At 36.9% G+C, this 21,723-nt stretch overlaps 1 protein-coding gene across 17 annotated transcripts in view; it reads left to right on the top strand.

Annotated features, from left to right (window-relative positions):
* Window positions 1–21,723, top strand: part of LOC134534196 (longitudinals lacking protein-like) — a 287,153-nt gene that overhangs the window by 222,874 nt on the left and 42,556 nt on the right. Inside the window, exon 5 of one of the 17 annotated variants that reach the window (XM_063372378.1) lies at window positions 17,459–21,501. The exons of 11 other annotated variants lie outside the window; for them this stretch is intronic. In XM_063372378.1, coding sequence (XP_063228448.1) covers window positions 17,459–17,751 — 293 coding nt within the window. In that variant the 3' untranslated portion in view covers window positions 17,752–21,501. Of the gene's footprint in view, window positions 1–1,356; window positions 3,292–5,162; window positions 5,444–6,288; window positions 6,804–12,150; window positions 13,610–15,265; window positions 16,337–17,458; window positions 21,502–21,723 lie in introns of those variants that run through there. 5 more of the 17 variants (XM_063372385.1, XM_063372410.1, XM_063372382.1 and 2 more) reach the window with 5 other exon arrangements.

Raw genomic sequence — 21,723 nt, forward strand, 5'->3', positions numbered from 1 at the left:
GAAGTTTTCACATTTAAGAGTTAAAATGTTTTAAAATATGTTTGTGTATTGATTAAAAATAAAAGTCAGTATTTTAAATATTTATAAATAACTTCCTTATAGTATTTAATGGAGGACTTGTGTGTTATAGTAGTGCTATTTTGTAATCTCTGAAATTGTTTAATCTGTGTGATTTGTTGATATTGAGTCTGTTACTTTTTTGCCACATGCATTATTGCCTCTCTATTCACTTAAAGTATTGAACTAATAAGAAATTTCTACTGTCAGCTGTGAAGTTTTTAATTTGCAAGAAGGAATTAATAGAACAGTTAAATCTACAAGGTTGTTCATAAAAGAATTCTGAAATAAATTTTGTAGGCTTTGATTTTGAAGGGTATATTTTCATTTGAACTTCAAAGTCTAGAACTTATATTTTTAAGTCTTTAAATTAAAGGGTATATGCTAATTAATTAATAAGGCAATTTTTTTTTGGACATTTGTTTTTACAGGACTGTAATCTTTAACAATAAATGACTTCTCTGTTGCGTATGACTGGTTTTATTTGTTACATCAGCATGTCAATCCCCGTGCAAGCCTCGTAACATCCTGAGCACAGACAGTCGTGATCGCTGTGTCTGTGTATGGCCAGCAGTCTCCGTTACGTGAGGAGACTGACACAGTTTACAGTCCCTCCCACACACACATGCAAGAGACCGTGAGATTTAATCATCACGCTTTCATCAACGTCTTTATTCACTCACGGTGCCATTCAAAAAACAGATACAGTTACACGCAGTCTCAGGTGAATTGGTAACAGGTGTGCTGTTGCAAGAATGGCCTTGTGGCCTGTGAACATTCATGCTAGCTGTGTGTTGTATGTTGCCGATTAGCGCCGATACAACTTGATAATTCACTAAACAATTTTTTTTTTTAAAGTGATGCCGTCTGAATGTTCTTGCATGCTTTTTGCCATGTCTTCTGTGTGGCGTCTTGAGTTCCATGAAAAAGCAGAAATAGAGTAACATTTACTTTGACATAAAAATTAAATTAGCAACTTCAATTAATCACACACATAAATAAAAAATGCAAATGTTTCTATGTGGGTAGCTACACAATATTTTATTTTCGTGGTATAGCTCACCACAAAAAAAAAATATTTCATAGCTATCTACTAAAAATATTTTCATATTTCATCCATGTGTGTGATCTAAGAAACAGAATTGGCTAATTTACAATTTATGTGAAATAAATTGTTACAGTATTTCGATACCCCACAGAAATAACTTAATCCTGTTTTTTCCATCCTGTACTTCTCACGATTCAAGATCTAACTTGGTTAACTTGGAGCTTAAGGGCCATGTGTGTTGTTTGCTTCAGGTCGGTGGAAGCCACCACAGAGTACGTGGATGAGTTCTTGCTCCGAGGTGCCATTCCAAGAGCGGACGAACGGCCCGTACGGCAGCGTCGAGGGCCGAGCTCTCGCCCCAGGTCACAACTCGTTCGAGTGCCCGCGCTGCGGCAAGCTGTACCGCTGGAGGAAGAACATGGTGGCCCACCTGAAGCTGGAGTGCGACCAGAAGCGTCGCTTCCCGTGCCCGTTCTGCCCCCACCGCTCCAAGCAGAGGACGCACCTGAACGCTCACATCGGCGCCCTCCATCGCAACAGGCTGCCGTGACCAGTCGCCCTTCTGTGAGCTCAGGGTTGTGAAGTGAACCTTACTTGCAGCTGTAGGATGAGCCAAGATCGAGGCGTGACAAAAAACTAAAAGTGCAACGCTCGGGAGTGATTCACTCGATTGTGAAGAGGGGAAAGGTGTGGAGAAGACGATTCTTTGCATTTTTCTATCGCCATGTTTGTAGCAATTCTAAACCTTCATCGTGTACCTACATTGTGTACTTTATCAAAGACAAATTAACATGTCATAGATTGTTTATCACATTACTCGCCAAAATACAGATGAAAGCAGTAGGTCTTGATCAGGGGCGCAACAACTAAATTTCCGAAGGGGGGGCAATATACCTTTTTATAAAGAATCATCGATCCCCCCTATTGAAGCGGGGGGTCCGGGGTCCTCCCCCCGGGAAAATTTTTATTTCAAGGTGGAAAATGGTGCTATTTAAGCAGTTTTATTATCTAAAAATTGATTACACGGCACTTTCTTTGCCCCCGTTTGCCCCCACTTCAAGGTTTCAAAGGGGGGGGGCAAATACCCTTGCCCCCCCCCCTGTTGTTGCGCCCCTGGTATTGATATCATGTTCGCGTTATAGCACACATGCATACTTGCTCACTTGCACTCTTTCTCACTCACACACTTGCTCACTAGCATACTTTCTCATTCGCCCCCACTTTCTCGCTCACATACTTGCTCACTCGCAAACTTACACACATTCTTATATTCTTGCATATTTCTACACTCACCTGTACACTTGTATATTTGCGACATTTGAACTCATCTTTCAAACATTTGCATACGCTATAAATGTCATATCCTTCTATCTGTGAAGTTTTACTTCTAAGGCATGTGGTGGCCTTGCCCAATTTGTTTCTGTGATACTGATCAGTGACAAGGCAACACATTGCAAAATGCAGAAATGTACTGCATTAATTTAATTAGGGACTTCTGATAAAATGTAGGAAAGTGTTAATTTGCTGGGGTTAAGTTTGGGAACTGATTGTATCTTTATTCATATCAAATTATCAGTGATTTCACTTTGAAAAACAAATTTGAAGCCCGTATTCCAGTTTTGAAAAATCATGAGTCCGACAAACTATTCAGTTAAGCTATATGATAAATTTGTAAACCTAATTCACCATTTTATTATTGGTTTTACATTGTTTGAGTGACTATTTATGTTTTGAAATTATTTTCTTTACGTAATTGAAGTACCTACAGAAATATTGTGATTGATGTAATAATGAGGCATTTCCCATTTAAATTGTTTTCTGTACAAATATCTAGCTCATATTTACTTCTTTATATTATATCTTTAGTAAATCTTAAACAACACTTAGCAATAATTTATGTTGTATGAGAGAACGTGGCAAGTTTTTGGTGTTACTCAAGAATGTGAACTGATGCAATTCTTAAGCTTACATTTGTGCCTACATAATGATTAAGCTGGCCTATTGAAATTTAAAGGATTTTAAAGGCATTACATTTAAACACATAAAAACTTTTTATAACTGAGATTTTTTTTTGTAAATTAAAGAAAATAACCAACTTCTGCATGTAGTTTTTATTTTATCAAACCATCTTAGGGAGGTGCAGAAAATGGTCTGTTATTGTGTGCATGTGTGTGGATATTTTGATGAAGATATTTAATAAAATTGTAATTTCACTCATGGCTTAGCTTTTTGCATCCCAGGAGCTTACGTAATGGTATGAATGGTTAAAGACATATTATTAAATTATCATTGAACAGTTTTTGTTACTCAGTTTAGTTCAAAGTTCTAAGCCAATTATTGGCATACTATTTGAAGGTTATGTAAAGATTAAAGTATTTTCACTTTTAGCCATTGCTCTTAATTTTTTTTATGCATGGTTATTTTATAATTTCTATTGAATGGTGTTAAATATAAGGCCCAAACAAATGGTTTTATAATTAGAACAAATATTATAAATCTTAAAATATTAGTAATTTTTTTTTTACTTCATTCCAGTATTTTATCAAATAAGAGTAATACTGCCATGCTGAGAAAAATTTTCACAATTCAGTTTGACTTTGCTAATATTCTAAACATTTGATTTTTATATATGCTTCACATCAAAAAACTAGAAGACGCTGAGCACACGTTTTTCAAGTGCGAACAATGGAGGAACCACAGAGCGAACACCGAAGCAACAATAGGCAAGACTCTCAATCCTGCGAGCCTAGTGAACCTTATGATACAAAGGGGAGAAAACTGGAATGAAATCGCTGCCCACGTGCGGTGCATTCTCAAGGGAAAAAATATCTGAGAGAGGGACCAATGAAACGGGAGCGGACGTCGTTTGACGCGACACGGACTGGGTTGAAGTAATGCTAACGTGGTTCGGGCCCAGTCTCCCCTGCAGTACTTATGGGGAAAGTGGAGAGGAGGGTTTTTAGTGGGTGGGAATCCTGCACTACCGACCAACATGTATCAAGGCAGTGTCTTTGAAAGATTTTCCCTCCTCTATAATAAATTTAAAAAAAAAAAAGTATTCACGCAGGCCTAGCTTGTCGTAGCGTTCAAGTAGAAGCTAAGCCGTGTGTTTGAGGTGACCAACAGCTCACTGCAGCATACACTCTGCGTGGGACATTGGGAAGCCTGGCGACTTTGGAACTATCCCTGCAGGAAGGCAAGAAACTAGATTGTGTAGTGCTAGTAATAATTTTTTTTAAATATCCTGAAGGTTTTTTTTTAAATGTGAAAATGCAAGCAGCAGACACGGCTTCAATTATCGGGAGGGGTAAATGATCGGAGGGTGTTGGGTAGTTTGAAATACCTCTCAGTGAAATGTAGCTAGAAATTTGGAGGGGGAGGGAATCATATTTAACACATTTCTGATGTCATTTCAACAAAAGTTAAATTAATCAGTAGCACTAAGAAAAAAGTAAAATAATACATTTTAAAAAATCAACTGATTTCAAAGGATAGCTGTGGGTTGGAGTAAATTGTCATCACTTCAGTTGATTTTTTTAATAATTGGAAGTGGGGGGATGGTTCCTATCGCCCCTCCCATATGACTACCACTAGTTCCGGGATGGATCCAGCATTTGCCTAGCTGCGCTGAGTGTACAATCATCATCAGGGTGACAAGTAAGTCTCGGCATAACCCTTCATGATGTGTTTGGTTTGTTTGCAAATTTCGTCACATGAGCATTTCATATTACTTTTTTGCAGTAAAAGATGTGCCAGATGTATTCCATGTGGTATCTGTTATTAGTAAAACCTTAGGCAATAGTAAAACCTTAGGCAAATAGCCATGATCTTAAAAATTTTTCTCTGACTGATAGTATCATGTTCATTCACTATAAGTATTTCCAGTGTTTCCACAGTGGGTTTTGCTTACGTGTTCCCATTTCCAAATATTTCTTAACGTCACAATTTAGCAAGAAATCGAAAGAAGGCCGTATGCGAGTGTGTGGAGGCTGTGGCACGTCGATGGACGACCTCGGAAGCCTGCGATGGTGACGTGTGCGTGTGGTCCCTTCCCCAGGCGCGGCGATGGGGGAGCTGTGGCTGGCCGGGGCGGGCGGGAAGCGGTTCCCGTGTCCCCGCTGCGGCCGGCTGTACCAGCACAGGCGCAACATGCTGTCCCACTACCGGGCGTGGTGCGACCAGGACCGCGCCTTCTCCTGCCCCTACTGCGCCTACCGCGCCAAGTGGAGGAGCCACCTCAAGGTCCACATCACCAGATACCACCGGGAGACAGTCCTCTGACGTCCTTCTTGCGCTTACCACTGTACTTCTCTGTTCTCAGAATAAAATTAATAATTTTATTGTACTGCCTACTTTCTTTCTTCACTTATTCACAATTGTGTATCCAACATTATATTTTTTAAAGATAATTTATTTTAAATAAGAGTGCATCATACCACAGTACATACCTGTCTTTAACTCTTCAATGAAATGAGGCTAGTGTGTGACAATCATAAACTCCTTTAATGTACATCCTGTAACTCGAATATTCTAACAGACTTTTATCAACAACTGTGATATGTGCTCTCTTCCTTCAAGTTTGGTTTTTTCAGGAGTTTCTTACATGTTTGTACATGTAAGTTTCAGTTTTATTTAAAAAAAATAAAATTTGTGTATATATATATAGACACACACACACACATATTCCTTCATAAATGTAGTAAATTGTATTTTCTGTCAAGCCTATGTGTTTACCAAATGTACACAAGGCCCGCACTCTTTGAAATGATCCCACCCGACCCCAGCGACAGAGAATTGTCGCCGGTTGAAGTAGGCATGACATGAAAGGAGTGAATTTGGAAAGGAGCGGAGATCAAAAGGAGAATGAAGAAGAGAATGTTATTATTTTTGGTGAAAATTGCTACACAACATTTTTGCCCGGCACACAACAGTATACACACTACCCACATAAGAATCAATGTTAAAAATTAGTAATTTTTTTTTGTTCCTGGCTGGGAGGCTTGGGACCAACTGACAACTTGGCCATTACTACTGCATTCTGACAATCTGTATACTGGCGTTATTTGTGAATGTCTTCTGAGGTGTTGACTTGGACGCTTATCTCGGTTCGAATACGAATGAAAGATGTTTTGTGAAGTGAGTTAGTGATAGTTGGCTGCTCTGACGCAAGGACTGCCTTGCAGGTGTCTTCGCGAGACTCTCCGCGGACTGGAGCGGCACTCGAGAGACCGACACGGCCCGGCCCGGCGCGGAGGGCTTCGTGTGCCCGCTGTGCGGCAAGAAGTACCGCTGGAAGAGCAGCATGATGGCCCACGTGCGCTCCGAGTGCGGCCAGAAGCGGTCCTACCAGTGCCCCTACTGCGCCTACCGCGCCAAGAGGAACACGCACCTCAAGGTCCACGTGATGGCCGTGCACCAGGTGGCTCCCGGCTCCGTGCCGGAGAGGCTCGGTGCTCCGTGAGGGAGTGAGTGGTCCGTGCAGCTACCGTCAACTATCCTCCCCAACAAGGACGATCTTTCAAGACTTTAGCTTGAAACATTGCTTTGGTTTCATGTCCACCAGTATTTATTAACATACTGTCTTCTATTTTTAATCTCGTTGAATAAACAAAGCACCGTTGTTCTGTGTTCTTCTAATCAGCAAGGGAATAATTGATTGTGCATGTACTACTTTGTGATAAAAACATTTACTATCCTAGACAAGCTAAATATTTTTCCTAGACATACATGTTTAAAAAAAATTTTTTTTTTGGTACCTTTTTTTTTATTTTGCGGCTGTTTATGAATGAAGTCATCTGAGAACAATAATTATGAATGAGCATCAGCTTAAATTACGTTCCTTTTTCTATTTGACATACTATTGTAATTTTTTCTTCAATGTAAAGGCTACCATGAAATTGTTAGTGTACTTGGGTCAAGCGCCTACAAGAAGAGGATGCATTAGTCTCAAGAAGCAAGTTAGGAGGATGCAATAACATCTTTTTATATGCGAAGGTGTGTTTGCTGGTAAAAGTTGGTGATATTCCTACTCTTGCGAACACTGGGTGATGGAACAGAATGGAGTCCGGTGACCGACAACCAGCCTAACTGCAGTGCCACGCACAAGGTTTTTGTGATTTTTCATCAAGAGCCATGTTCTCAATGGAATTATAAGGTATAGTACATGATAACCAGAAGTCTTGTGCTTGTTGTGCAGTGTGGTTTCAGATCAGGTTGAGCTCAAAGCCACGGAACACACCCGTACCCACGAATTTCAGGCAGATCGTGGTTCACCGTACCTATCCTGGACACTGCTGGCACACAGTTTGCAGATAATGTCACGTCCCACCGGCCTTATTCCCGGGCTGGTGAAAGCTGCCTCTAAGTCTTTCGTGAAACATCTTTGCTAAGCTGTCTTGTTGACAGCAAGTTCGTTAGAGAGGGAAAACTCCCCAGCACAGACCAAGGATATTCAGGAACGAATCTGCCATTGTCTGCACAGCATCTACAGATCAGGAAAGTCATGAGAAAGTAAGGAAACTGCAGTACTGGCACCAGTGTCATGGGAAAGTTTCAAAATAAATAGTAGTGTGTGTGTCTGTGATCTACCTCCTATGATTTTCTATTATAAAACTGAATTCACCCTTTTTTTTAATCCGTTAGGGATGTACTTTCATGATTATATGTAGTTTATTTCACTCTCCGGCCCATAAACTATCTATATTAAAAAAATCACGTTTATCTGTTGCTCCGTTTCAGCATGAAAGAAGGACAAACAGACAAACACACTTTAACATTTATAATATTAGTAGGGGTTTTAAAAAGTCTTTGTCTATTTACGTGCTCTAAAAAAAGTTATGATTATACATGTTTTTTGTTATTAATGTATTTTTATGAGTTGTTTAAAAACTATTGAAAGTTGAACGTGATAGTTTCTCCGAGTGTAAAAACGTTATGCAGTTGCACGCAGGCTCTCTTGGTGCTTGTGAAGGGACGGCCAGCGAGAGGAGTGGAGGGAGCGGGCAGTGACCCCCCCCCCCCCTGACGTGGGCCTGGTTGTCCCGCAGGCCCCCTACAAGTACAAGCGCAACATGGTGGCGCACCTGAAGCTCGAGTGCAACAAGGAGCCTCAGTTCCGCTGCTCGCGGTGCTACCGCCATAAGAGCAAGCTGACGCTGCACCTGGCCGCCAAGCATGGGCGTCGCAAGGATATATTTTTTGGGGGGGGGGACTGCAATTGATTTAGTTGTTGAGGAATATCCATCCCCTGGAAAAAAAGCCGGGGGTCCGGGGATCCTTCCCCCGGGAAAATTTGGGGTTTGAAGGTGCAAAAAGGTGGTTTTTAGGCATTTTTCTTTCCTAAATATTCTAATCATGGTTGGTTGCAATATATAATTTATTTTTTATAAAAAAAATATTTTCAGAGAAAAAATTTGTAAAAAACACAGTTCTCACATTACCACGATTGGACTAAATGCACCATGCGCAACATATCGGTTATATCACAGAAATCATATTTTTAATATAACTACGAAACTAAATATATTATTGGAGGGGACGAAATTGAAGACTTTTATTATTGGGGGGGGGGACGTGTCTCCCCCGTCCCCCCCGGTTGCGATGCCCATGCCGCCAAGCACAGCCTCTGGTAGAGCATCGGTCTGCGCGCCGTGTCCGAGGGAGAGTTGGCCAGAGACGACTATAACACAATTATTTATAACCAAGGATTTATTTTGTTTTGCTTGCCCCCATATATACTACCATCGGTAATTTTAATGTCTGTTACCAACATCATTCCTTACTAAATAACATAATTGATATAATTATAAAAAAAAAGAGTTACTAGATGTGATAGATCAATGAAAGCTCTGAATCAAACTTGGAATTTGTTTCTCTTTTTTTCGGCTGGTTCATGATTTTCTTCGTATTAGGAATGTTATTTATTTTGCGGCCATTTTAGGTGTATATTCATCATAATTAAACTAATCATTTAGAAGCTTAAAAGGCCTACTGATTCTTCTTTTGGCATGTAGCCAAGATTATATGAATTTTTTTTTATATATATAAATAATGAATTCTTTTAAAAATTTAAATTTAATAAATGGATTTTTTTTTTAGATTGTTACAAAAACTCATTACACAGAAATTTCATAACTTACATGTTAATACACCTTAGACAAAATATTTTTAATTTATTGTGATATAAATAAATATTATGGAATCAATTTGATATTAATTATTTTATTATTATATGTTATAAAGGTGTGAAATTAATTATTTTAAGAAATTGCAGTAAATTTATGTCTTAGTATATTTTTAGATCGTAATAAATGTACATATATCACATTATATCATCTCTGTTGATGTTTCTTCTTTTATCCCCTTTCCCCAATTTTAAAAATTATAATCATAATGTTAAACATGATTACCTTTACAAAACTTCAAAAGCACTTTGGCTTGAACCAACCTGATTGTAATTCATTTATTTATTTTATCAATAAAACAGGCTGATTATTTTAAGTAATAATTAAGTAATCTAGATTTTTATGTTAAATTGTAACAATTGTGTTTTTTTGCAAGAGTAACCTTTGTGGCATGAAATTAAAATTATTTTATTGCATCTAAAGAAGTGTAGATTATTTTTGTTGTAGTAACGTAAGAAATAAGTTTTTAAGGACCAGTAAATTTAAGATGTAAAAATTGTAATTCTACTTTTATTGAAAATAAATAAATTTTTTTAATTTGTACGTAAATCATTTACATAGCCCATCAACAAGAATTTCTCATATACTGATGATGTTCTGTCTATTTCTACCTGCTCTCTTGGTTATAGGCTGGACACAGCAGCTGTGGCAGGTACCTCTACTGTTGTGGCATCACAGCTTCTGCATAGTTGAAAAAAACAACAGGACAAAACAAAAATCAAACGACAACTATGCATTGATTTTTGTAGGTGACACTGCAGTGGAAGTAATGAAGAACATTCATATGAATTTTAATTTGTTTGTTCACTCATCAATTCATTCATTCATTCATCAAGCAGACATTTTTTAAGAGTAATAAACACTAATCTTGTAAAAACTTTTAGAGTTGGTTTTTTTTACTTATATAACAAATTTAAAACGATCTTCTCCAATTGCAAGAATCAGTCAAACAATGTATTGATATACTGCAGTTAATCTCTACCTGTAAAATGGTCATTAGTGACCATAGTCATGTGGCAGGGGTCAAGTGTTTGATCCCAACATCCTGAAATGACTCAAATGTATGAGCATACTATAATCATGATTGTCCCATTTCTTTGGCCTCTGTGCTCAACTGTGCAATGTAAAACCCATCAAACAAACATCCACCACCAAACTTGTGAGTTTGTTGTATTAAGTAAATTCCTAACAAGTTTACGGACATTTTTGTTCGAATATCATGCTATCAGGGGCAAAGAGAGTTCATTGTATCTACTCTTAAAATGTTGTAATATTCCAACTGCAGCACTATGTAAATGATTTCATCTGACACCCGTTTTAGAAGTATCTACATGGCATGTTAGGGTTGATTCAAGAGTCGAGGACTACTGTTGTGTTTGTGTGGCCTTGATCACAGTTCAAACCAAAGGAGCAGGAATCTCTGTACAGTCAAACCTTAACATTGCACACCTGAAGGGTCCATAGTTTTGCTCTCTTTGCAATAACAAGGTTTGTACTAACCAGACTGTTACAAAATTTATTCACAAAATTTGTATAATTTCTAAATCAAATTAAAATAAATTTAAAACTTGCACACAATTTTATATCACACAAAATATACTTTTTTTTAAGATTGTAAAATACAATTTTAGGAATTTATGATGACTACAAAAATAGCTGCATATAAAAAAAAGATATACCGCTGTTTCAAACATAAAAGAATGTAAGACAGCAAAATAAATAAAAGGTTTACAAATCAACTACAAAAAAGATTCTGTCATCATTTTTGAAGAATAAAATTTCTAAGTATTTTTCTCTAATGTACAATGAGCCAGAGCAATGATAATCAGTATTATCCTTTATTAAATGTAACTGTTTACTTTTGGAATAATAACAACTTTGTATTACATAATAATCATAACTTTGTATGTAACAAATTACTCAGTAACTTCTATGGACTCAGGGACTGTGAAACAGTATTGATGATAGTTTTGTATTAACAGGGTTTTTGTTAGTGAGGTTTCACTGTATAACTACTGGTTTTTTCCTTCCCTGCTGAACTCACTGCTCCCTGAGATCCAAGTATCGCACAGCAAGTGTTGTTTTTTCCCATCCCCACTCGTCACCTTGCAAGGCTCTGGTTATTTGCGTGTTTCCTCAAAGTCTTCGTAATACATCTTGTGTGCTGAGTGAAATATCATCAGGAGATTGTCCTAGCTTGGGAAACAAAAAACATTTCTTGCAAAGTATGTTGTAGAAAAAATTAGGGATTTACCAATCAAATCCTTAGTATTCAAGGGATTCAATATTAAAGGAAACATATTCAAAGAAAAATATTAGAGAAATTAAAATAAATTAAAAAAATTCAACACAGATAACCTCTGAAGTTTACAAAGTAAATATTTTTCTTCATACCTATCCTGTTACCATTCCCCAAGAGATTGTACTTTCAACATATAATTATATAATTAGAATTACAATATGTATAGATTCTGGAAACACAGTTCAAGAATAAAACATTTAAAGGGTTAAATCTTTGAACACAATATTAATATTTTTTCATTTCTTATGCATTTATTTTATTTTGGACCCTTCAGACCCTAGATTCAGATTCGAGGGGTATATTCGAAGTACTCTTTGGTATTCTAGAAAAAATTTGGGATTTTACACATCAGTAAAAAAATATATATATAATTGTATTTCTGCCACAAAAATATTTTTGAGGATTGTATGTGAGAACCTTTTTAAGATTGTGCATACGGATCTGGGCATTGATTTGTACTGTGAGTTATTGTGTAGAAATGAATTGTTCAGTTCCCGGGAAGGGCGGGGAAGGGCGGCGTGGTTCTGTCTCCCGCTGAAGTGCGACTGGTTCTCCCGCAGGGCCGTGGCAGGCGCCAGGGGGGCCGGAAGCGCGCCGCGCCGCCGGGAGGTTCCCCTGCCCGCAGTGCGGCCAGCCGTACAAGTACAAGCGCAACATGGTGGCGCACCTGAAGCTCAAGTGCAACAAGGAGCCGCAGTTCCGCTGCCCGTGCTGCCCGCAGCGCTACCGCCAGAAGAACAACCTCACCGTGCACCTGGCCGCCAAGCACGGCTTCTCGGCGGACCTCCTCTAGCGCTCCCGCCTCTTCGTACAATCTTTAAAAAAAAAGTACATTTTGTGTGATATAAAATTGTGGGCGAATTTTAAATTTATTTTAAATTTGATTTAGAAATTATATAAATTTTGTGAATAAATTTTGTAACAGTCTGGTTAGTACAAACCTTGTTATTGCAAAGAAAACAAAACTATGGACCCTTCAAGTGTGTGGTTTGACTGTACAGAGATTCCTGCTCCTTTGGTTCCTCTTCCTTCCTTCCTTTCGTCGTCGCATCGCAGCTGTCTGTCCGCTCTCATTCACCTGGAAGCAAGGCAGTTGACATCTCACAAGTAGGGACGAGATTATGTCAAATCAAAATAAACAGAAATAACACTGAAAAGCATGTCAGTGCACCGCATACCACCGAAATGTCAGTTACGTCATGGAGTAAGTAACATTTAATCAAAACCTAATTCAAACCATAAAAAAAAAAGTAATCTTTTAATGTTTGAAATTCAAGTAATGTCATTTTCAGACAAAGAAAAATTATATTGGAAGTGCATGTATCAGAAAAAAAAATTAAATTTATTGTGCATCTCTTATTGAATTGCTTTTAAAACAAAAATTCTAACCAATTTATTTTTATTGTACTGAATGTATCTGTTTTTGACCAATTGGTTACAACTTATTTTATCATAAAAGTGCACATATAAATTTTACCACAATTTTGGCGGAGTAAGTATTACAAAATAGCTTTTATAAAAATTAAAACAATAACAGTGAAATATTCTGTTGTACAAATGAAATTGGACTAAAAATAAAACCATAAAATCTTGTCTTTACATGTAAGACAAATATGAATATAAGAATATCTCAAATACAAGAGGGACCATGAAAACTTGACGGCTCAAATACAGCCAGTTATCCTCTAATCCCTCTGATAACTTTTAATAAAAACAACTTCAAAGTATGTATCAAATAATAATATTTAACTCAAATTTTTTTCTTTGTGTTTGAGATGCTTGCAATAAATATTTTTTTTTTTGTTAGTTTTAAGACTGTTTCCTAAAATTTATTGTAATTCATCTACTCGTAGTATGTTGTGTTTGTTCTTTTAAAAATTGTATTCAGTAATAATTAATAAGTTTACTATCACTATTCGTGATGTATGAAATAATGTATTTTTTATTTTTTTTATTTAAAGTGATGTGGTAACAGGAAAATAATCTGTTTGTACTTTTTGGTAATAAAGTTATTAATTGTATATTATTTTTATCATCATTTTAAGCAAGTTTTTGATAAATAACTTTCTTTCATATACCATGCCACACATGTTTCTACATTCTTCTTAGGTCATAGGCCAGTAACAATCGCTCAGGGAAGTAAGAGGCTCTGAAGTTTCTGTGGGATTGCATCAATAACACCAGTACTGAAGAAATGTAGATCCATCCTGAAGGGAAATTGCATGACGTAATGAAATAAAAAAAAAAAATATACCCTACATGACATAAATTCATATTTACTTTTACAGATCTATAGTTCTCTATATTAGGATTTGTGGAGTTACAGGCAATGCATTTTATAACAGTATGTGTGTGTGTCCACCTGAAACCTGGAATTTTAAATCTTAATCTTAAATATAGTTCCAGCTAGAGAAAGCATTTCAGAAAAATGTGTGTGAACATTGCATTATATTTATTAACACAACCCTATTTGTGTGAAACATTTGATAGTTTGACTTGCATACTTAAAAGAAGAACAAAATGGTAAGAGTGTGATAGGTGTTTGGTTAATTCAAGAAACACCAGCATAACCTCTGTGAATAGTGGAAGTTACAGACCCTCCAACGTACTCACTTCACTTATCACTGTTTATGTGAGTCATAAATTATCTGGTAAGCATGTTGGCATTACTCAGTTCTTAAAATATCACTATTTAAGATAATTTTTTCTAAGTGAAACATACATAAATTAAACTAATGTATTTTCTTTCTCCCCCACGTTTTTTAACAGATGGTTATCAAAAAAATTTCTCTCCAAAAGAGATCATTTAAGTTGAAAATCTTTCTACTGTATTGCAAAATACAACAAAGTCACTATTTTTAAAGCTTTTTTTTTTAATTTACTATGAAATAGTATGTACAATTTTTACGCACAACTTCTATTTAATTGGATGAGACACTAGCCGGGTGTATGTGTTTTTTTTTTTTTTTAACACACACGCACACACACACAAAACCCTATCCTTCTCCATCTCTGCTGAATGAACCACTCTTTTCAGCATCATAGTAAGTAATCCTGTAGATTGCATAAAACTATGTACACTTAGTGTATGATGAGTTGACCTCATCTATATGTACATATAATAAACAAACTATTTTTAAAAAAATTATAATAAACCTGATTCAAGAAATTTTGCTTGTGATTATCACATTCTGTCAAACTTCTTACTATGGAAAATATTTAAAATAAAATAAAAAATTTGAAAAATCATATACATTTTAGAAAATATTTTTTCATTTTTCTGTTTACCTGTCCGTCCATCCATCTATTTAGACTTTTAATAGAACAGAAATATTTATTAGGTTACCGCTGTATATAATTTAAATATTGAAAAATTTAAATCTTAAGAAATTGCTTAAAAATGTAGATCTTTAAATAATATTGTAGATATCTGATTTTTTATGTTTTAGTTGTCAGAAAGTAATTTTTTTTGTTAAGATTTGCAGGTTTAAGTTCCTATTCTGTGGGAATCTCAGAAACGTTAATTACTTATGCAGTTTCTTTAGTTTATTTTGTTTTTGATAAATTTCTAAAGCAGAATAAACGACACCTCAGCATTGTGTGGGTGAGGAACACGGGAGGGCAGGAGACTGTCGACACGACTGACTCGCCGTCTGTGGCGGCTTGTGTTCCCAGGGGGCTGGGGCGGCCCGGAGTCTTGGTGGCAGGCCGAAGGCGACCTCCCTCTGCCCGTGCAGGTGTACAACTCGCGGGCCCCGGGCTCCTTCGCGTGCCCCGACTGCAACAAGACGTACCGCTACAAGCGCAACATGGTGACCCACCGCAGGTTCGAGTGCGGCAAGGAGCCACAGTTCCGCTGCCCGTTCTGCCCGCAGCGCTACAAGCAGAAGGCCTCGCTCACGTCGCACATCGTCACCAAGCACGGCGAAGCCCCCTCCTCGTACTAGCTGCGCTTTCTTTCCCGAGTAGCAAACCTCTCGGCTCACTTTATGTATTAAATGGTTTCATCGGGAGAGTTTCGGTGTTTTTCGAATGTTGGGCCCCCACTCTATGTGATTTAACAAGCATAAAGTCCTGCCTAAACTCTGTCCCAAGGCAGTGGCGGATCCAAGGGGGGCCACCAGGGGCAAGTGACCCCCCCTCCCCTCGAAAAACCAGTTGTCTGCTACATTAATATTGCCGACAAAAATGATTTTTTCTGAAACCAATAAAATATTTTAATATAATTAATGAATTTCTTGTAGAATCATAAAATCTGGTGGTTGGATGTTATGTGTAGTGTGAGTGGATTAAATACAAATTTAGTAATTTTAAGACATTTTTTCTCTGGCTATTCTGAAATCCTAGAGTGCCCCCTCCAAGGTGAACCTCTGGATCCGCCACTGTCCCAAGGTGTTATATAGCCCTCATTGCTTGACGAAATTGTTACACATGTCAAAAAAAACTGCACCAGTCTGAGCAACTTGAACACTGTTTTTTGCTGAAGCATGGTTAGACCATTCGTTCTGTGGAGTTTTAGGCATGAAGGTAAAAATTGACAAGTGAAGTAAAGTGGTTTGGCAACTAGGCCGATAAATCGTGTTTCATTGTACCACAGCAACAAGTCCATGACAGAAAAAGTACTTACTGTGTTAGGCTTTCCCTCGTAATGTACCACATTCTAAAACTGTGTTTCATTCTTATTATTAATAATTAATTTTTTTCTGTACTTTGTTTTTTTTTTTTAATAAATTTCATCATTATTTTTAATGCTATGAACTCTTAATGTGTGCAAAATTGTGTACAAATATGTACTGTCTTCTATTCTTAGTGCCTTTTTGTCCCAATGTTGGTTTTTACTATGTAAACTCTTGTACAAAAATTATTACTGTATACTATTTGTACAGACTGTTGAAGATGGTAATGGTAATTAATATAGAGTAATTTTTATGGAAAACTTGGGATGAAAATTTTTAATTGTTACCACAAGTAGTATTTACATTTGTAAGTTACGTGAATGAAATAAAATGTTGCCTTTCACAGACCAGTGTTGATTCTTACCATTGTGCAGGATGATTTTAGCTAGTTTGTACATGATTGTGATTACTTTTAGCATAATAAGCTCATACTTGCTTGAGTATGTCAGTGTTTTTAAAAATATTTTTAAAAATTGTATTTAGTATTTGATAAAAAATGCATACAATTTAATGTTTTTATTTTTATCAAATATGGTGTTTTTAATTTCTTTTTGTGAAATTACTCAATAATATTACACTGACATTGTTTGAATAAATCTGATATATTTGAACTTTTAGTATGTGTGTTTAAGGCTGTAGAATAAAGAAAATAAATATACTTTAGTGATAAATATTGCTTCGTATTTTGTGTTTGTGTGTGGAAATTTTACTTTCAGTGTTAGTATATAATATTATTTTTAAAATATTTAAAGTAAAGAAATCAAACAACACAATCTGTTATTTTCATTTCGATTCTTTTATCATAATTTTAAGAGTCACTGATTATGAGAATTAAGAACTTGACTTATTCTTCACTACCCATTCCAATCTCCTAACATTGTTTGAAATCACGAGACTGTCATAAAATTTAATTATAAATAAATTATGTTGGAAAAAAAAAATGGTCGGATATTGTTGATTCGACAAGATAATTTCGGTGATAGTATCAGTACTTTTGTAAGTGATGTCATTTTGATTATCTGTTATTTGAAGTCCACTATTCTTCAGTTACTGTCACGACTACCTACTTAGTGAATCCGAAAAAAACATTGCAAGACTTGTCATGGATTCTCGATAAAACAGTCTACTCCTCACCCACCAGATGAAAGAGCGTGCACCTCTCTCTAAGAGCTGTCACGGTGCGATGTTGCAGGGACCGACACGAGCTGCAAGCGAGCGCCCCACAGCCGCTCGTACCCCAGGAAGCACGCGCCGGAGAAGAACTTCCGCTGCTCCAAGTGCGGCAAGAGCTACGGCTACAAGAAGAACCTGCTGCGGCACGAGAACTACGAGTGCGGCAAGCCGCCGCGCTTCCAGTGCCCCTTCTGCCTGACGCGCGCGTCGCACAAGTGCAACCTCATGATGCACATCAGGAACATCCACCACGCGGAGGACTACGAGCTGGTGCCCACCGAGGACGGCTGGACGGCTGCCCCGCGGATGTAGGCGGGCGTGACGTGACGTGACGGACCGCGGACTCGTCCTTGCGGTCCGCGTGAGGGTCGCAACAACAAGGGGGGGGGGGGCAAGGGTATTTTCCCCCCCCCTCCCCTCTGAAACCTTGAAGTGGGGGCAAACGGGGGCAAAGAAAGTGCCGTGTAATCAATTTTTAGATAATAAAGATAATATAAAACTGCTTAAATAGCACCATTTTCCACCTTGAAATACAAATTTTCCCGGGGGAGGACCCCCGGACCCCCCACTTCAATAGGGGGGATCGATGATTCTTTATAAAAAGGTATATTGCCCCCCCCCCCCCTCCCCCACCCCCTCTGGAAATTTAGTTGTTGCGCCCCTGTATACAGACACCAGCGAGCCAAGTTTGTTCACTCGGGCTAATGCTGAACAGCATACTTCTTCACCGACTGGGTTTCAGTTCTGTCTCAAAGTCTGTATTGCTTTAAACCGGCCCACCATGATTGTACACGAAGATTAGTGACATCAGAAATTAACAAACTTCTGAGAATTGACTTCAGATATCAAATTTACTATATATTGGAATGATATGAAAACATTGAGTTATTTAAAATATTGATATAAACATATTATCAGAATACTATTGTAGCCTCTTCTTTTACTTAATTTACAATGTTCCCACTCTAACTTTGGGACTAAGCAGTGGCAGAATATTAAAATGCTTTTACAATCTATATGCTCTCTGGTGAGGATACAAACAAATCATTAAAGGTTTTTTTAAAGCCATATATGGTAAGGCATCCCAGAAGAGTAAGGTAAATTTAAGTCCCAAAAAATAATTCGCAACAGAGTTTAATACTAAACTATTTTTATTTTTGTTTATTTAGTTGTAGATTTGACTAAACATATATATTTGAAGAAATCACCTGTTTTTAATTGTGGATAGTTTTAAAGTCAAGTTAGGTTTGAAAGGAATCCTCACATCTAGCCACTTCCCTCATTGTAAAAATCACAAGCACTTTGCTCGAAACCGTTGTAGAAACTAGAATGTTGTCGTTTTTGTTTCGCTGATTTCACTTTCATTCTCTTTATAACCCATTGTATCATTCAACGTTATGAACAATTTCAGGTTTTGGTACTAAGCTGTGAATATCACAATGAGTGCTTTATATTGTTTCCCAAATTAATCACTTTGTGTATGTATGAACTCAGTTAGCAAGACCACTACTTCTGTGTGTATAGTTGATCACATTGCTGCTTGTAGTTATAACAGACTGTAATGCAGCTCTTGTTAATGCAATCCATTCAGTGCCTCTGTAGTACTCTAACAGCGAACACATAGTGTTTGAAGCCTTTTATTTATAGAATATAAATAAATAATGTAGCTATGTGATGCAGATTTATAATGTGAATGATCGATATAAGTATTTGAAATATGTATAGTATATAATTTTATCACGGGATGGTTTCAGATTCTTTTATCATTATTGTATATGACACATAACTTCTGATTCATTAAATGTACATGCATGTTTTAGAGGTAAAAAAATATTTCAATGTGTGACAGCTGTCTATAAAACTACTAGCAGTTATAAGCAACAAAATAAACCATTTCAGCCTCACAAGTTAGCGCAGAATATTGTAGAGTGTTGTTCCTGGGTAGTTGACCAATAGTCTGAAATTATATTTAAGCTCATTTAATTTGTATCTCAGTATGAAATTTTATGCAACCATTAGTTTCATTTCTAGATCCTCTCTTATTCACGGCTTCGTTTCACTCCAGGCTAGACTCAAAAGTGTCTACATATGTAATCAAGCCTCATCAGAGTGCTTATTCATTTGCCAATAACAGAGTCATGTTATTTGGAGGTTTACATGTGATTGGGGTACCACTTCTTCTCCTGGTTTATAACTGGTTCTGGGTCTGGGTCTTCATCAGCGTGAAGCAAATGTATATGTTCTTCAAGTTTACTTTGGTACTCAGTGAATTCACAAATTCACTGTGGCTTTATCCATTGGTGCTTGACTGGTCACAGTGCAAGAAGAGAGGGGAGAGTATTTAGGTATGTACATCCACCGCTCTTCCCCCCTGGTTCTCCCATGCTGTGAGGGCTCAGGAAAAGGTGCTCATATTGTAAGCGACTTTCATAGGCTTTACACTGCAGTGGAACCACAGTGATTTCGATTTAAACCTAAGCTCATGTGTTTGAATGTTTCACCGCATGTTGCATCTGTAATATTTACTCTCTGGTGTTCTTTTGTCATCTCCAGTGTCACTTAAAAACTATACCTGCTCATACATATCAACTAGCCTCACACTTACGCTAATTAAGTACATTTATATTTAACAATTTATTAACTCTCTTACATAAATATGTAATTGTTTCCACTGAATTTTCCTGGTTTATGTGTCAGCACCTGTATCGATTGTGTTTCAGGTCATGCGCGGATGATGCGCGAGATTGGTCGGAAGTAGAATGGAGTAACACTTAAATAAATTCTATTTAGTTATGGAACTCCTACAAATGCACACAGGGTGCTCGATTGTGGTGATAGAACTTAGTGCCATCGATACAGTAGCATTCATTCTTGATGAGGCACTGAAACTTTGTTAAGCTGGTTCCAGTTACTGTATAGTTGTCACCGACTGGAAAGAGGGTTCTGTGTTCACTGGATGAAATCAAGGTGTACCCTGGTTCGGTACAACAAATCTTGGTTCTTTCTCTCAAGGGCTCATGGTGAGGCAGGCAGGTTGTGATGGTTTGTGGGTCGTAAGCTTTGCAGCTAAGTGTGTTGTTGTTCCATTCACGTTGATGCCCGCTTTGCAGATTCACTGGCTTTGTTATTGTGCCATTTTTGTTATGTGTTAATCTTGGGTTGGGTGTTTTGGAGTTTTCAATGTTTATCATTGAAATGACGTAGCAGCTTTGGAAAAAATGTGTTACTCATTTTATGGTAGCTATGGGTGGAGACAATACCTTGGGTGTTTTAATATTTAGCCTCAGCATACAGATAAGGTATCTCATTGTATGGTTTGGCCCAACAAGGCATATGCAATAGCTTTGGAAACTTTTTGTTATCATTGTTGATGGAATTTTGTTACTATTAAAACAGTTGCAGTGCTTGCATGTCAAAATAAGTTTTTAAATCCAGGCTTATAACTTACAAACTAAATTAATATTTAACTGTATCATCTTCAGGAAACTTGGTAAGGTATTGTTTAGGCCTATCATGTTGAAAATTATAAGAATATATAAAATAGCATTTGTAGCAAAATAAATTGTTACAGTTTTGATGTTATATTTAAAATTCTATTCCTGTGTTGAATGTATTTTGTAATTACAGATATATACCGTAGTAGCCTAATTTTTAAATATTTTTTTTAAAATTTTTTAAATAATTAAGGCAACTTAACTGATCATTCAATATTTGCTGCTGTGTGACACAATGAATGTTGAATTTGAAAATATATATACTTGAAATATACGGTGTTTTAAATACTTAAATATGTCAAAGAAATGCAGTTCATATGTATATTTATTTTCATAATTTTGGTTGTGATAATTTTTTAGTTGTGTCTATAAAATTTTATGAAAAACTCAATCCCCTTTCTTTTAAAAAATAACAGTAAATGTGTATTCTAAGACTCACTATTACATTTATTACAATTATTGTTCATATAAATTATTTTAATATGTATATGGTAAATTTATTATTTGTATAATGTACATTTTTTCAGGTTATGGAATTTAAATAAAGCTTCATTAAAGAAACATAATGTAAGTAACTAGTATTTTGTTACTTCCTGTTCGTGACTCATTGCTAAGTGAAGTTGCCTCGTGTTGGAGCCGAATGGAAATCACTCCTCTCTCTTTCCCTCCGTTCCCTCCAACACTTCTTTTCTTTTCAAACCCCTTGCGTATGCATGTGCATGAAAGCGGGCACAACCCAGCATTTAAGCAGCACCAGCCACACCCGGAAGGTTGGCAGCAGTGTCAGTGT

This window comes from Bacillus rossius, chromosome 7, assembly GCF_032445375.1.
Source record: "Bacillus rossius redtenbacheri isolate Brsri chromosome 7, Brsri_v3, whole genome shotgun sequence".
Taxonomy (NCBI): Eukaryota; Metazoa; Arthropoda; class Insecta; order Phasmatodea; family Bacillidae; genus Bacillus; species Bacillus rossius.